Source organism: Triplophysa dalaica, chromosome 22, assembly GCF_015846415.1.
Source record: "Triplophysa dalaica isolate WHDGS20190420 chromosome 22, ASM1584641v1, whole genome shotgun sequence".
Classification (NCBI taxonomy): domain Eukaryota; kingdom Metazoa; phylum Chordata; class Actinopteri; order Cypriniformes; family Nemacheilidae; genus Triplophysa; species Triplophysa dalaica.
The window spans coordinates 14,390,604-14,407,396 of record NC_079563.1 but is presented as its reverse complement, the minus strand read 5'-3'; the positions used below and the strand labels follow the sequence as shown (position 1 = coordinate 14,407,396).

The window sequence follows — 16,793 nt, the reverse complement described above, 5'->3', positions numbered from 1 at the left end:
ACCTGGAAATAATCTGGATATAAAAAGACAAACTAAGAAAAGTTATAAAATATTTTTTATTGTTCACTATTCCAAGATTTGATTTACCACAAATGGTAAAATAATGTACCATTTTTGCTTTAATTCACAAAAGGGCATGTTCATGCCATTGCTGCAAGTTATGCTAATATTAGTGCTGTCAAATCGATTAATTGTGATGATTAGATTCCAAAATAATCTGTGTTTATATAGCATAATATATGATGTTTGTGCCATTTAAAATATATATATATATATATATATATAAATGGACACACATTATTATATATTTAGACATACATAAATTATATTTAAATATAGATGTACATATATTTATGTAAATAATTGTTATGTCAAACGATTAATCGTAATTACTTGCATCCAGATTAGAAGTTCTTTTTGCATAATATATGTCTGTGTACTACTGTTTATATTAATTTTGTAATAAAACACACACATACATGCATATATTAAAAAAATATAAAGAAATGAATAAACATTTATAATTTAAATTATTGGTATTATAGGTTTATATTTTATATAAATAAATACAGGTAAATATTTTGTTTATACGTGTATGTGTTTATAAATACAAAATTAATATGCACAGTACATAGACATATTCTGTATGGATGCGATTAATCGTGATTAATCGTTTGACAACCCTATCATATTAAGATGCATGTCTATGCATTTATATATTGACCTACATATAAATATACACAACACACATACAATTATAAACACAAGCATTTATTTTGCAATTGATTAATCGCTACTTATCGATTTGACTGGACTAGCGTAAATATTTCATAATTCATCAATTAATAATAATTAACTAAATTAGAAAATTCGAACAAATATTTTCATTAGCTTTCGATCCACCACTGTATAGTATTAACCCTCAACGGACACTATATAAGTTACACGTTGCTAGATTTGAGTTAGTATAACCGTTTAAAACAAACCCAAATCTCCATAATTCCAGAGCTCGTCTTCGTCTTTCCGCTGTAGTGATTGTAAACTGCTGACTTAATGAGGTTACGTGATTCTGTGCATGTGTTTCTGGCAGTGGGGTCGAAAGAATTCTCCATCCGTCTGAAAGCCCTTTCCTGGCCTCGGGGTGTTGCAAGCTTCAGTAGCTCGGTTCATCTGCAGTAGCAGTAGGTGGATGTCAATGGGACGGATGCTAAGATGTTTGAGTATTAAATAGTTAGGCAAACATAAGAATGTGTCATGCTCTGCTGGATTCTGGTAATAAGCTAACGGGTTTGAGTGGGTCGTTGTTCTGTCTGTGACGTGGGCTGTTTGCTCACGATGTTCCCGCATCAGTAGTGCGGCAGAGCAGGTATGAACACCTAATCCATAAATGACATCGATCATCGCCCTACATGGAAATGTTTGCCGCTGTGAATGTTGACAGAAGGACTGTGTGTGTGTTTTAAAATCAATCTTATTGTAAAGAAAAAATATGATATTGCACTATTTAATAGCAAAAATGTATGCGTTGTGTTAATGCTGTTTTACGTGTTTGGTCAGATATTTAAACATGTTTCTTTTACACTTCCTCATATTCCACTGGTTTGCCAATTAGATAGGTCCGGCCCAAAACACACATGATTGGTTGAAGTAATGTTGCTGTGTCAGACAGGCTCGAAATAAATTGAGTCACAAGTGTTTCAACTTTTTTTAACAAACAAATATCTCATTTTGCACATTAAACTCAAGTATGAGATTTTTATTATTAAGGTATTTTTATTTATTAAGGTAATCTATAAATCTAATCAGTTTTTTCCCCAGTTTGATTTTATTTAACTCGTCAATCTGGTCACATCATCCCTATTTTTGTCTCCCTATATCCTGTCCTGTGGTCTCCCCTCCCTCCCTCCCTCCCTTCCTCTCTCTCTCTCTCTCTCTCTCTCTCTCTCTCTCTCTCTCTCTCAGTCTCAGTCTAAAGGAAGGATAGTATCAGCTGGAAAGAGGGAGAGATTGTGTGTGTGTGTGTTTCGTGGGTTCAGGGTGAAAAGAGGAGCAGGGTTCAGCCGAGCGTAATAATGGAATGCTTCAATTCGCTTCACCGTTTGTATGCGACCTCTCTCTCTCTCTCTCTCTCTCTCTCTTCGTCTCCTCCCCCAGTGCCCTCCCTGCTGAAGACCTCCCCTCCCCCTCATGGTGGAATGTCTGCCTTCCACACAGGCCCGAGAGGTGTCTGTCGTCCCAGCCATCTATCTTGTTCTTTCTCTCTTAGGGCTCTGTGTTGTGCTGAAATTTTAATCCGCTGCTTTTTTGTTTTGTAGCCCAGTCTCTGTCTCAGCCCTCCTCAGGACCTCCTCATTAATGTCCCGCCAGCTAGAGTAACTACAGCTGGCACAGACGTAGGCATCGGCCCCTGCATGCCTGAGCATACATGCTGCACACTAGTGCCAGCGCCGAAACTATCACTGTTTTCGTAAACGGCGAGTTGAATTTGATAACGATAGGCCATATATTTTACGTTTTCTACTTGATTATTAAACAAATGTATTTCGGTTCAACACAACATTTTACTCACTTTATTTTTTAACCTAATACGTTTTCCTTTTTTTTTTGCGTTTTTTTAATCTGTCTTTTATCTATCACTTTACTTTACTTTAAACTTAATGTATTTTTTATTTTATTTATTATTTTTATATTAAATAATTTTTAACCCCTAACATTTATACCTTTTCTCACCTTTTTTAGAGCAATACTTATTTATTTTATATACATATCACCTTTTCTTCTTTAACGTAATGCTTTTATTTTATATGACCAAATATTTTTTTCATTTACTCTGTCTTTTTTTTTCAAATTTAACATAATGCGTTTTATATCATCGTTTATATTATTAGTTCAATGTTTACATTATTTACTCTAGATTTTCTCATTTAATGCGATGTTTAAATAGAAAAACCAAACCCGAAAATAAGGCGATTTTATTACCTCCTGCAGTTATAGCAATGTAGGTCTCAGACTTGAGTTTGTCACGCTGTGTGGCCTGTTGTGCTTGTTCCCAGCGTGGTTAAACTCTCTGGTTTCTCCTTGACTGAATTGGAAAGGAACAACATGCAATTAAAGTTGTTTCACCTGCGCTGAAAGTGGCAGGTTTGGTTTTGCGCTGTGTCCTTTACGAGACAAATGGGCAGTAGATGGGGAGCATACCGAAATAGTAGCAGTGTGTGAGGCCTGCAGAATCACGTGCGTGTGTACGGGATGTTGGATTGTGTGTCTAGGTGGGGATGTGTGTATGCATAAGAGACATTTGTGGGTTATGTGTGTGCAAACCATGGAGAAGTGTACTGGGCCAATAAGCTGGTGCAGTCAGACCGTGCACACGAATTTCATCAGCTCGACAACACGCCGGTCCCCGTGGGTTTGCCTCAGCCGCTAGCGCTTGCGCGCCTACGACGAACCTTCAGATCCTTCCGTCCGTGTGTTTTGTGATGTCACATGCACTGACTCAGATAAACAGCGCAGTTTCATTTTCCTCAAACCTGACAGAGGAGCAGCGTCAGATCGACTTGCACCTCACCGTCTCTTCGCCGTGTTTTGCCTGACAGGGTCTCGAATGCGCTTTCGGTTGTGTGACATTTCGGAGGGTGGATTTTTGTTCTGTCTGATCCATTTGTCTGTACTCTCATCAGTCTGGCAGGTTTTGAATTACTGCAGCGAACACAAAGGACCTCGTCCAACCCACCTGATTTATCGGCACAGATCTGCTCTTGCCGGCTGAGCGCAAAGGAAACATTTCATCTGTGTCAAGCAAGACATTTCACTATCCGAGAAGCTCTTACAATGCTCTGTGATATTTTTCGCCGTATTGTGCTGATGTGTTGCACGAACGCGTACATTTTGTTACTGTATTTTAAGGCACGTGCAAGTGTAAATGCACACTATAATTTTAAGCACAAATGAACCATGGTTTTATTATAGTAAAAATCTACTTTTGATACTATTGATTACAATTTGTATAACCTAAGATTGACTACGGTAACTAAACATAGTACATTTGTGGTTCCTATAATTTAATTGAACAATAAAAACAAAAAACTATGGAAAGTATAATGAAACCATTCATTTTTGAAAGGGTACTATTGGAAATATTTACATAATACCCTTATGATTTTTGGCATAAAAGAAAAATCAATCATTTTGACCCATACAGTGTATTTTTGTCTTTTACTAAAAATGTTCCCGTGCTACTTAAGCCTGGTTTTGTGATCCAGGGTCACATATTTGATTTGCTACTAAAGTTAGACATGTCATTCACTCTGTATCATGTGGTTTGTTTGATGAAACATCCCATCAAAAGCCACCCAGTGCACCATGGCAACTGCAAACCAGTGGATCAAAAACCACTCTGAACACCTTAGCAACCGTAAAGCAACACCCTGCCAACTACACGACACCTTAGCATTCTGGCAGCGAGTTTTGCACAGAAACAAGCTCTACTCACGTTTCCTTATCTTTCTATTTAATAAAAATATAATATGTTCATATAACTAATGAAATATAAGGTTTACATGTTTAGTATTTTTGTTTTTATTTTACATTCGAGATTACACAAGAGAGATAATTGTAAACCCGCGTGATTGCTGTTGATGAAGAAACGGGGTCGATGTCGTTTGTTGTTTGCTGTTTTGAGAGTCAGCAGTATGGGGAGCGAGGCTTCGTGGAACGAGGTTTTTAAATCAGCTTTGTTCCTGCAGGTCAGACACTCAACAAGAGAAAAAAAATCATACCCCAAGGGTTTTCTTACCACCCTAGCCTTCCAAAGGTTAAGAGTGGATGGAAGAACAGAAAAAAACACGGGCATGGTAAAGCCCATTCTGGCTCCCTAAGATAGGGGCCAAATGGAGAAAGAGAGCAAAATGGAAATCTAATGGGCTAAATCTGTGAAATGTCGTACCAGCCCAGGGGGATTTGAGCCGCAACAGAAACAAAGACACTGGGGAGAGAGAGAGCGTGAGTGAGTTAAAGCGAGATGGGAGAGAGAGAGCAATGCCTGAAAGAGTTGAATTACAGCCAGAGGATTCATGTAACCTGGACCTTTCTTGCTAGCTTCGCCCGAGCGCCGAGTTAACCTCCCCTTTTTGACGGGCGTGCTGGATGAAAAAGGTCAAAATCAAAGCAGCTGGTTCTCATAATTCATCAGGGCTTAGTCAACCAAACACAATAATCAAATTCAGTAAGTGTTTAATTCGCTCCGAGTCTATTCATCAGCGGTAGCTCGTGCAATAACAAAAGAAGACGTGTTTATATGTTCTTGGATTTCATTCACATTGTTATTTTTTCGACTTTCCCACATCACGACGAGTTCATATGTAGACGATGAAATAATTCTTATAAATGGTTTCGCAGATAACCTCCGGCCTCCGGTTCGGGATGATAAAGAACATGCTGGTCTGGTTCAGATGGGAATGAAGCAACCTTTTTATCGCTGTGATCATCCTCATGTTTTTTATCTTAAAAAGGGCAACACAAATTAGATTTTTGCTCACCGTTTTTTAAATAAAGGTCGAATAAAACCTCCATCCCCAGTCGATTCAGAGTAATTATGAAATCAAAAATGCTCGCATTGGTTAACATGGGATAATTTGATTATGCGTACACCTACCGGTAAAGTGTAGCTCTGTTAAATTCATTTTGCTGTTTAAATCAATTCTGCAGATGTTGCCCGGAAATATGCACTGAAAATATTAAAAATTGCAGATTCTGACCACCCAGGTTTACATTTTCATGTCTGTTCGGTATTTAACAGCTTGATAAATAATACAACTATAGAGCAGTTGTACACAAAGTTCAGCCAATCATATCAGAGGTAATCTACAAAATAAGTCTTAAAGGGACAGTTCACACAAAAATTCTAATTCTTTCACCATTTACACACCTTCAAGTTGTTTCAAATCTGTATAATTTTCTTTGTTCTGTTAAACACCGAGAAAGATATTTGGACGATTGCTTGTAATCAAACATTTCTTGGCCACCATTGACTACCATAGTTGGAAAAATGACAATGGTAGTCAGAAGTGCCCCAGAACTGTTTGATTTACTACATTCTTCAAAATATCTTCTTTTGTGTTCAATAGAACAAATAAATGTACACAGATTTGTTTCTACTACGGTAGTCAGTGCTGGCCAAGAACTATTGGGTTACAAGCATTCTTCTAAATATCTTTCTATGTGTTCAATAGAACAAAGACATTTATACAGATTTGGAAGAACTTGAGGTTGAGTTATAATAATGACGGAATTTTCATTTCGGGGTGAACTGTTCCTTTAAAGGTACAGTAGCAGAAATGTAATGTTTAATTGATGGTTTTGGGGTGAAAATGGTTATGTAAAACTAAATGATGACTGTTATTTCTTTAAAAACACTAGACATTATAAGTGGACTTAAGGAAAGAAATGAAATACTACAAAATGGTAGAAAATGGCCCCTTTAAGGTCCTCATTAATGTGTTTTTACAGTGAGGCCCACAAAGGATGGAGAGAATATTAGAGCAGAAAGAGATGAGATAAGGTTATGCAGGTTCAATCGTGTGTGTGTGTGTGTGTGTGTGTGTGTGTGAGAGAGAGATGAATGAGTGCCTCTTTGGAGTGTATTTAAGAGGGATTGTATTTGCTATTCTGTGCCATGACAAGAGATCATAACAGTGTTAATGCAAAATAAACCTCTGATCTGCACTCTTTAGGTTTAAAGGAGTATTATATTCCATAATTCCCAAATCTGTGCTGATCTAACGTTATTTAACGGTTCATTTTTAACTACAACAGACATGCTATTTGGGTTTGAAAAGCAGGGAAAATGCGACAGGCTGACAATTTCCCATAAATCAGCTACAAAGGCCCATGTTTGTGATCTGCGTTTTTAAAGAGCTATCACATATTTGGAATGAGTAATTACGCTTGTATAATAATATAAAACAGTACAGTATATTTACAGTAAGCACCCTTTCAGCCACAATAGAACTTGAACTCGTAATCACCCACGAGACACTAGAGTCATTTGCTTAAAAATGGGCCCAAAGCTGAGTTAAGCTCATCTAAATCATTAAAGCACATCTCTTCTAATAAGCTTGGCTGTTGAATTAATTTCAGCTGTACTTGACTCCTCTCAGTTTGCAGTCACATGGTCAGAAGTGTCAATGGGAGAGACGTTCGAGAGGAGAGTACAGTGGATGATAGAAATAATGCGAGTGCTTTTATCAGATTAAGAGCTCAGTATGTGGGCTAACAAGTTTCACTCGCTCCGAGATTGTGTGTCGGTTGAATTTGACTTCACTTCAGGTCTGCCCGCATACATCAGCTTTTGCAATTCAAATGTAAACGGTTTGATAGCGGAGATAGGGGTGCTAAAGCAAATGAGATGGATTAGGTGCAGCCATAGCCTCCCTGATAAAGTTCAGTTATTTCTCCAATATTATAACATTTTTAGTACCTTGCTCGTGTTTAGTAACTTGTAGTTGCATTATACATTTATGGTAAATAATGTATTGTATACACGTAAATATTATTTGTAAAAAATATACTAAATGCTTGTAACCAAACAGATCTTACCCCCCATTGAAAAAAAATACTTTATTGTTTTTTTTGTTCTGTTGAACACAAAAGAATACATTTTGAAGAATGTGCCGAAGAGTTCTGGGGCACTTTTGACTACCATTGTATTTTTCATACTTTGGTAGTCAACGGGGGGTAAAATCTGTCTGGCTATAAGCATTCTTCATGTTTGTTCATCAGAACAAAGAAATTCATACAGATTTGGAAAAAAAACGCGAGGGGAGTAAATGATGACAGAATTGTCATTGTTGGGTGAAGTATCCCTTTAAGCCAAGGCATTTGAATTATAACAAGTAAATACAAAAATAAAATAAACACAAATTAAACTATACATAAAAATAAATACATAAATATTATGACAAAAGCACATAACAAAAATGCTACAAATATAGCTAAAATGAAGATGAAATAAAAATAAAGGCTAATTTAAAATATAAATAAACTACTATTAAACTAAAAACAAAAAGTATAATAACTCTGATGTATAATTCTATAATATATTACAGTAAATTGTATTTTTCAATTGCAAAGTCTGTCGAGTTTAGCAGGTCATTTCCAAAATAGTCATTTGAACCAGAATAGTTGTCATTACTTTCAAAACCGGTCAACTTTTGCCTATTTCCCCTAGACAAACCACTTCTGTGTTTTAAAGCTAGGTTTTAATGACCCAATAGCCATACTAACTTGAGTTTAATGTTTAATAAGAACATGTAGCACAGTTAACCTTCATGGAAAGAAGGACAGTTGTGCTTACACACCTAAGCTGTGCCATTTGCTGCTTTTAGCCGCGTGCTAACAGAATTGAGAATATTATATCAGATTAGCGTGCATTAAAAAGAGTCCGAGGCCTATATTAGTGTAATCTCTCTGTTTTAACCTGGGCTTGTGCATGTGGCTGAGCCATCAACCCACTGCTGGCCTACACAGCTCACAGTCCAGCGGATTACTTTGAAACTGAGAGGGCTTAATGGCTTCTGTGAGTGAGTGTGCGTGCAGGCTTGTGCGCATACGGGTGAGTGTGCAAGTGTTTACATGCATGATGGGGTTATGGAAGTCCAACTGAAACGGCTCATCTCCACATACACACACACACTTTTGCTCTCAAACCCAGATGCTCTCATGATAAATGCTCTCAGGAACACATCCAGCCCCGCCATACGCAACGCAGTCGAAATTGCATATTCACACAGGCAAGCGGGCCGAAAATGAGACGGCGTGCTGATTACCCGTTTTATGTTTATGCAAGGTGTTTCATCCACCTGGTCCGCTCTTTACGTGACCTATTTTTGTTGCGTTGCGTTATGTTGCATCATTGCGCTTTACTGCAACAAACCTGCGCTACTGTTTCCCTCCAGTCTGCATGTGTAATGTGCGTCTTCTTTTTTTCAGGGCCAACGAGATTGAAGCGGTGATGACAGATTTGGAAAGAGCCAATCAGGTAAAGTCTTATCCCTCGTGTATTTGTAGTTCTATTGAATGCAAATATAAGAGACAATAACAGCATGTTTAGATCTTTTATTAATATCTCCGGTGTAACGGTCTGTGTAAACGGTGGAGTTTGGAAATTCTTTACGCAGAACTTTATAGCAGGCCCATTTATCCACAGTCTACCTGTTCTAATTCTCCCCATCTGCTTTGTTTTCGGGAGAAATCCATCATTTCCGTTCGCTTTTTGAGCTGCGAGCCCCAACGGGTAAATGTAAATGGATATCAAATCTTTTATGTGATGCAATATAAAGAATGTATTGCCTTTTTATGGCTTTTGTGCAATTCAGAAATCGTTTTCCTGTCATAAATGTTGAATCTTTTTTCTGACCCGATTTTTTTTCGTAAAGGTAGCTGATCTGTATACAAGTTATTATTTGTATTATTATGTAATGTTTTTATTGATCCATCTCAGAATTCTCACCGTTATGTTTTGTAAATGCAGAAAAAAATCTATTTGCTTTATGGTTTTAAAACCATAAAGTTATATTTCAGGAAATGTAGGGCAAGCCAGAAACAAACAAGCAATTCGAAAAGTTTGTTTTCATTTGCATTATTATTCCAATCAACAGAAAAAAGAACATTTGGTAAGACTTGTTACGTAGACGTTAAGAATAAATTAGCATAATAAAACCCGTCATTAGCATAAATGCATAAAGATGGCGGTGATAGGTTCTGCTCGGTGAAAAGTTGAACGCTTTAAGCAGCTTTTTATCATTTATTTAACGTTTCTCTTCGTGAATTTCTCTTCTTCATGTCAGGTGTATATTTTACGGCGACTAGCGAATTTACGCCGCGATTTGTATTTAAACCCAACCGTGGGTTATTTGCATATTGTGCGAATCATCCGACCGTACGTACCTTGACGCACTTCGGCTGAAATACTAGAGCGCTCAGCCAAGCAGTTCAGTTTTTCAGCCCGGCCATAAAATAAACAGTCAGGAGACTGCGATCATTTAGCTCCCGGTCTTGGCGATTATGAAAGTCAGTTGATATAATGGTTATATATCCTCTGCTTGGGCAATTTTTAACCCGTGTGTTGTGTCGGTGGCTTCCAGAGAGCTGAGGCGGCAGAGAAAGAGGCCGTGACCCTGAGGGAGCAGCTCTCTTCAGCTTCTGCAAACACCCTGCAACCAACCAATCAGATCCAGGAAGCCCCGGATATGGTGAGAGCACATCTGTACTGTGCAGAAAACAGGCGGTGACGGGAGGAAACGGAAGCTGTATAAAAGCACTTCATATTCTTCATGTACTTGTGAATATTTCGAAAGTAAATGATTGCAATATGTTTTAATATGAAGTTATATTTAGCTGTACATCAAACCTTCATTATTAAATATAAAGTAGACATTTCACACATTCAGTTTCTTTTTATCAGTGTATGTTAATATCAGTCTCGCGTTTCCTCGAAAGTCGGGTTGAGGGAGAGTACGTAAAGGTGTCGTCATCATGTTGTCACTTCCGATGTGTCTCAGATTGTGTGATAGGTGTTTGTGCGTTTATGTGTGCAGCACAAGTCTCTGGAGGAGTTATCTTGCAGCAATCTGGAGGCGGAGCTGGGTGCGAAGGAGAGGGAGGTGGAGCGTTTGGCCGAAGACGTCCAGAGACTGCAGACCAGTCTCGCCCAGCTCAGCGAGACCTCGGCCAATCAGATCAGCCAGCTCGGGCAGCAGCTGTGCTCCAAAGAGGCCCTGCTAAAGGTCAGTCATAGAGGTCACATATGATGTGTATATGAAATGGCTAATCATACATTCGCACTTCACTCTATTATTTATGTTTTTGGTATGAAATACTCTATATTGTGCTTCAGAGCAGAACTTATTACTAGTTCGCTAAACAGTAAACTAGAAGTCAGAAGAGCTAGAGGCACATTACGAAGCCACATTAACACCGGACTCCAGTCAGTCTGTTTCGTCTCGTCCTTTCATGTTGCCTAAAGCGAAGGGTCGCGCTGGGGGCAGCAGTCAAATCGCTGCTATGCGGATGCAGGACAGGCTTGTAAATGTTGCAGTGGCTCACGCTAGTCATGTGACCTGTGTAGTGAGCGTTAGAGTCTGAGTGACAGCCGGGTGGATGGCAGGAGACTGAGCTGAATTCTACGCAGACTGCACTGATCTGCCCTACCTGTAGTAGCACGTGAAATGTACGATGCGATATCGTCATAAAATGAGGTCAGCTTTCTGTAACATATTGTGAAATAGAAAATGTGCATCAGTCATTGAAAAGCAGGCTTTTGTGATATTGTTGAAGTTAGGATTTTTTTAAACAAAATAGTGTGATGATAAGAGATGCACTGATATATAGGCCAATGATCGGTATCGGTCTGTAAAATACATATTTCACATTATTGGCTATCGGCCTATAGTTTAAAGACAGCTGTTGATCAGTGGAGATATATCCTGTCAATCAAAAGAGGACAGCATAGTGCCATGTACTTGTGCTCTGTATTTACAAAATGTCAAGAAACATCACCAGTTGATGTTCATTGGTAACAGTCATTTTGTGAATTAATAACATTCAGAAAGTTAATAAATATTCATTTAATCTTCAGAATTGGTATCGGCAGATTTCACACTGAATAATCGTCTATCATATCGTGGCATCTCTAGTGATGATGTTGCTCTTACACTATAGAAACAATCGATTTTTTTTAGTTACTTAACCAACACACACGTTTTACTTGATGTACATACTGTTAATCACATCTGACAACATCATATCCTGGTTTGCAATATTTGAATGATTATAATATACTGTGCAGCCTTATCAAAGCTGGAATAACCACTTCTGTTATTAGATTGTTTATAATCTAAAAATATTCTGCTTGCCCCATAAATGACAATTACATTTGGCAGTTTACCTAAATTCTGTTATTATTTACTGAGCCTCATCTCCTTCTAAACTTTGTGAACCCCCAAAAATTCATTTCTGCATTCTTTTGTTGAACTTTTCCTTTAAAGTTTACTCCCACGATTGAATACCGCAGTGTAAGATTTCAGAATGTCATCATTTCACAGTTTAAAGACATTTTCTTATAAGTATATTGTTTTTCCTCACCAGCAACTGGAAGAAAAGCTTCAAGACCAGTCAGACTATGAGGAGATCAAACGAGAACTTGGGTAAGAGAGGCTCATTCTGTCAGTCTGATACTTTAGCTTTTCCGTCACGCTTACAAGAATATTTGAACATCATTTGCATTTGTTTAACACTGAAAACACTGTTTTAAACTCAGTGTGATCAAGTGCGTAAAACCATAAACTTACTATAATGTGAGCAAAGGTTTAGTTTACATAACTTAAGACCCCTCAGACCATCTTTAACATTTATCTCTTGCCATTATTCTGGTCTGCGTGCGTCTTCTTTTCTCTTTGCTGGAGGGCTTGAACTATGAGTTACGAGTACCTGGTGGTCTTGAACTTTACGCTCAGACTTACTAAATATGAACTGATATAGTTCAGCCAGCAAAGAAATGAACCACTTGCAAGACTCCTCGGCACTGGTCGGTCTGCTCCAAAATTAACCAAAAGGAATTTTACTCTGCGATAATCTTCAGTGTGTTTAATAAATTCAAAGAACCTTAGGTATGCGAGGAGAATTAGGTCTTATTTTTAAGAAAAGCGGATTAAGGGTGCTTTGTTGTTGGAGTGGTCTCGGGACTGAGAGATTGCCCTGTTTCATCTTCATCCACGGCTGTAATGAGAAGTTTAACATAGTTTGCATCAGCGATAACCTAATTGAGTGATACGTGTGTTTTTGGCTCGTCCGTATGTGTCTGCTGCCGGTGCGTGCCGGGGGGGGGTGTTTAGGGGGGCGTTGCTGCTTAACTCGATTTCAGGCGTAATATTCCCAATTGATGTTTATGAAGCTAGTAATCCATGAATAGAAAGTGTCGTTAAATCTGTGCTATTCTGATCGTCCACCTGAAAAGCCGCTTTGCTGAGTGTATAATGATAGTTTGTTGTCAAATGGAGGCACATTCCTCTGTAATATAATGAATGTTTTCACCTCAAAGGCTTTTAAAAATGGACGGGTTTAATCCACAGATAACAGATAACCAGAGGCGGGCAGATAGGCGCACAGGTTAATTTGGGTAATGTAATTGTAGGCATCGCCTTCAATTTGGGTCTTAACCTAAAATAGAAAGTGAAGTGTGTTAGTGGATTTGTCGAGTATGTTACGTGTGTTCGGTTAACGCTGAATTTATTTTGTCTGAATTTTTTTTACTCTCCTCAGTACCCTTAAGTCAATGGAGCACAACTCATCAGAACATCCATCAGCGCAGGTGAGACTTAACACAACTCATCATCATCACAGAGAATAAACTTTAAATAATTTTGAATTGTTTATGATACAGTAGCATGTTTTTGTTTATGCTATATAAATTGCTTGTTGTTGATTGATATAAAGCTAAAATTAAGAATATTATGTCTTGAATTTACACTTTTTGGGAAAACTGAAATTTATTCTGTTTCAAAAATGTTTAATGTTAAAGATCTGGTGTATTCCTTGTATCTTTCTTTCTTTTTATCGTTCCTTACTTTCTCCTTTCATTCCTTCCTTCCTTTTCTTTCTGGCTTTCTTTCATTCATTCTTTTGTTCTTTATTTCTCTCTTTTTTTCTTGTTGTGCCACTCTTTCCTTTTCTTCTTCTCTCTTTGTTTCAATCTATTTCTGTTTTTCCCTTCTCTCTTCCCTTTTCTCAATTTCAATTTAAAGGTCCCCTATTATATCCGAAAAATATATATTAAGTTGGCTCAACAAACCTCCAAAAGTATCACAAAAACATAGCGCTATGTAAAAGTCCATTACACATTTTTTTTTTTTTACTTTGTTAAGCCAACTTTTTATATATTTTTCTGATATAATTTGTTTGGTCATGGACCTACTTTAAGTTGATGTGTGTGCTATAGATTGGTTTTGTTAAGGGTTCCAATATTGCCAAGGCATTTTACATAAATCAAGTAAAAACAAAAAATATAGAATTGCACAATAACAACAAACAGTACAATGCAAAAAAACATAAATGTGATATTTAAATAAGGTGATTAGTGAAGTATAAAATGTGTAACATACAAATTTAACAATGGTATTTGAAAAAGACTTTTAACATCTCTCTCTGTTTTCTTCCCTCTCAGGACTCTTTCAAGCCGTTGGAGATGTTGCTGATGGGGAAGGATCGCAGTCAGCTGTCAGACAGCACTTTGAAAAGACTGACCAACAGTGACTGTGGTGAGTTTGCGGGATCACGCCATCATCTGTCGAGCGTTATCCAGTCACTCACCGAAAACCTGCAACACTGCAATTTACACACTCCAAATGTAGTTTTCTATTGATTGTATTTTCTCATCTAACACACCCAGCGCTAGTCCACGCAACATAACCTACTAAAACTTTCAGAACTATGACAAGTTCTACGTATTTATTTTTCCGCCAGAAACAAACCAACAAATCGTAATGGATAATCTTAATAGTGACATGTTAGGTTTGGAGGCATCCTCGTTGTTAAGGTCAGTTGTTCATTCTTTTCTAGCGGCACCAACCTATATTGTTTTGGCTTGTAAGAGATCAGGTCACCTGAGGCTTGCATAAATCCAGAACAGCTAGCGGAGACTGATGTGATAATGAGGCCTTATTTCGCTTTTCCTGCCCTTTCCAGCACGCTCTGTGTGTATGAGGGTGGAAATGTCATTAGTGAGCACCTCTAGACCCCCTTACGGAGATCATACATTTAATTAGCCTTTAAATATTTTTTGACTATGAATATCTTTTCTATTACACAATTTTAAGTTTTTGAAGCAGTGTTGATGGCATAGACCATCATGTATTATTCGACATTCTGTCTCTGAGGACCAACAGAACTCCGTAGCGCTGGATATTGATTTTGCCACTGTTGTTTAAAGTGGCTGTATTGTTATGAAGCGAACACAGCAGAGGTGTTTTGTCATAGCAAAAAGGATAACCGTACTGACACCCACGAGCCTTTGCAGTGAAGCGTCCCCGCAGCGTTAGCAGGTAGCCCACGCACAGTTGCCTGGACTCATATCTCTGGACATGCCTGCTAGTCTAGAGACCTCAGAGAAGATCAGCATTAAATGTCAGCCTGCAGCACACACACACACATTGATTTTCATGAAGCATGCAAAATAAGTGTTTGGTCATTTTTCTGCTGCTACGTTTTTCAGAAACTACGTTTTCAATTTATTTTGGATGCATAACAAACGAAAAGCATCATAAGAAATTTAAAGGGATGCTTCAACTAAAACTAAACATTCATGTGTTTGCCTGAGATTTTAACACTCATTGCTTGATCTATTCTGTAGGAACAGTGGGTCGAAAAAGTAAAGAAACTACAGTGGAAAACCCTCAGCGTCTTCCTGCCACTCCGGTCCCCACCACGCTCCAGGGGTCTCCTCCTCCCCCCTCCCCTCAGCTGTTGATGAGGACAGGCACCGCTACCTCCGAATCTGCTGCCAGTGCCAACGGTACTCACCCTTTCTCCCCTACGGGCATTGGGCCGGACTTCTTCACCCCCGGAATGGCAAGCGTGGGTGCCACGTTCCCCCCGCTGGCAGGCAAAATGGCCCTCAACTCCCTTCTTCAGAGGCAGCTCATGCAAACCATCTACAGCAAAGCCCTCCAGGACCCCTCTCCGAGCTCCGTGCTCTTCGGACCGCCCCATTACGCTACAACCAATTCTCTCTCCAGCCCACTACCCCCCCAGTCGGCAGGCAGCCCGGAAGTGAACGGCATGTCGCCCTCTCCTAGCCAGTCTGAAGGCGCGGGCAGCGTTTCGGAAGGGGAGGATATGGACACGGCGGAGATAGCGCGACAGGTCAAGGAGCAGCTGATCAAACATAACATCGGCCAGCGCGTGTTCGGCCACTACGTGTTGGGTCTCTCCCAAGGTTCGGTTAGCGAGATTCTAGCCCGACCCAAACCATGGAGCAAGCTGACCATTCGTGGCAAAGAGCCCTTTCACAAGATGAAGCACTTCCTGTCGGATGAGCAGAACATCCTGGCGCTGAGGAGCATCCAGGGCAGGCAAAGAGGTCAGTAACAGAGCTTGAGGAAAAGATTTGTCCTGGCCTATCGCAATGCACATTTATTTTCAAACAGTGCATGTGATAACTCGTGACTTTAGCATAAGCGCACTAATGCTTTTTTTAAGCACAGAAACATTCTTGTATTTTTACTAAGTGCTTTGAAAAATCCAGTTCATAAGAAGGAAAATGCATTGCTGTGTCCCTCATGCTTTAGGTCAGAAAGATACTCTACCAAAGTATGAAATGCAAATGAATACATTGCAAGCATGTGGTCTCGTACGTATTGCATTACTGTCTCAAGGGGGCGATAGAGGTAACTAGAACAAGATTCGGAAAGCTAGCTATAAACATATTGGTAGTTTAATTACTTTGATCAGAAAGATATTTTTTAAACATATGCATGACAATATTACCTGAAATGGATATTTTACAGTAATGCAAACAAAATTGATATGCAATAAGCCGATAACTTGCTAAATTGTGCAATATATGATGCGTGATACAATTATACTTGTAAAATTGATAGAATCAATAAAATAAAAATAAATATGGATTATTCATATTTTTTAACTAAATAAAATAAATCGGATTGCATTTTAATTAAAGTATGTTTTTATAAAATGTAAAATTATTTAAATTAACGTATATTACAATCAAGTTTATTTTA

At 38.5% G+C, this 16,793-nt stretch overlaps 1 protein-coding gene across 4 annotated transcripts in view; it reads left to right on the top strand.

The window, feature by feature from the left end:
• cux1a (cut-like homeobox 1a) overlaps window positions 1-16,793 on the top strand; it is a 104,115-nt gene that overhangs the window by 62,457 nt on the left and 24,865 nt on the right. For all 4 annotated transcript variants that reach the window (XM_056737140.1, XM_056737139.1, XM_056737142.1 and 1 more), the window contains exons 9-15: window positions 8,989-9,037; window positions 10,143-10,250; window positions 10,596-10,784; window positions 12,145-12,203; window positions 13,318-13,366; window positions 14,219-14,312; window positions 15,404-16,132. In XM_056737140.1, the coding sequence (XP_056593118.1) occupies window positions 8,989-9,037; window positions 10,143-10,250; window positions 10,596-10,784; window positions 12,145-12,203; window positions 13,318-13,366; window positions 14,219-14,312; window positions 15,404-16,132 (1,277 nt within the window). The remainder of the gene's footprint in view (window positions 1-8,988; window positions 9,038-10,142; window positions 10,251-10,595; window positions 10,785-12,144; window positions 12,204-13,317; window positions 13,367-14,218; window positions 14,313-15,403; window positions 16,133-16,793) is intronic.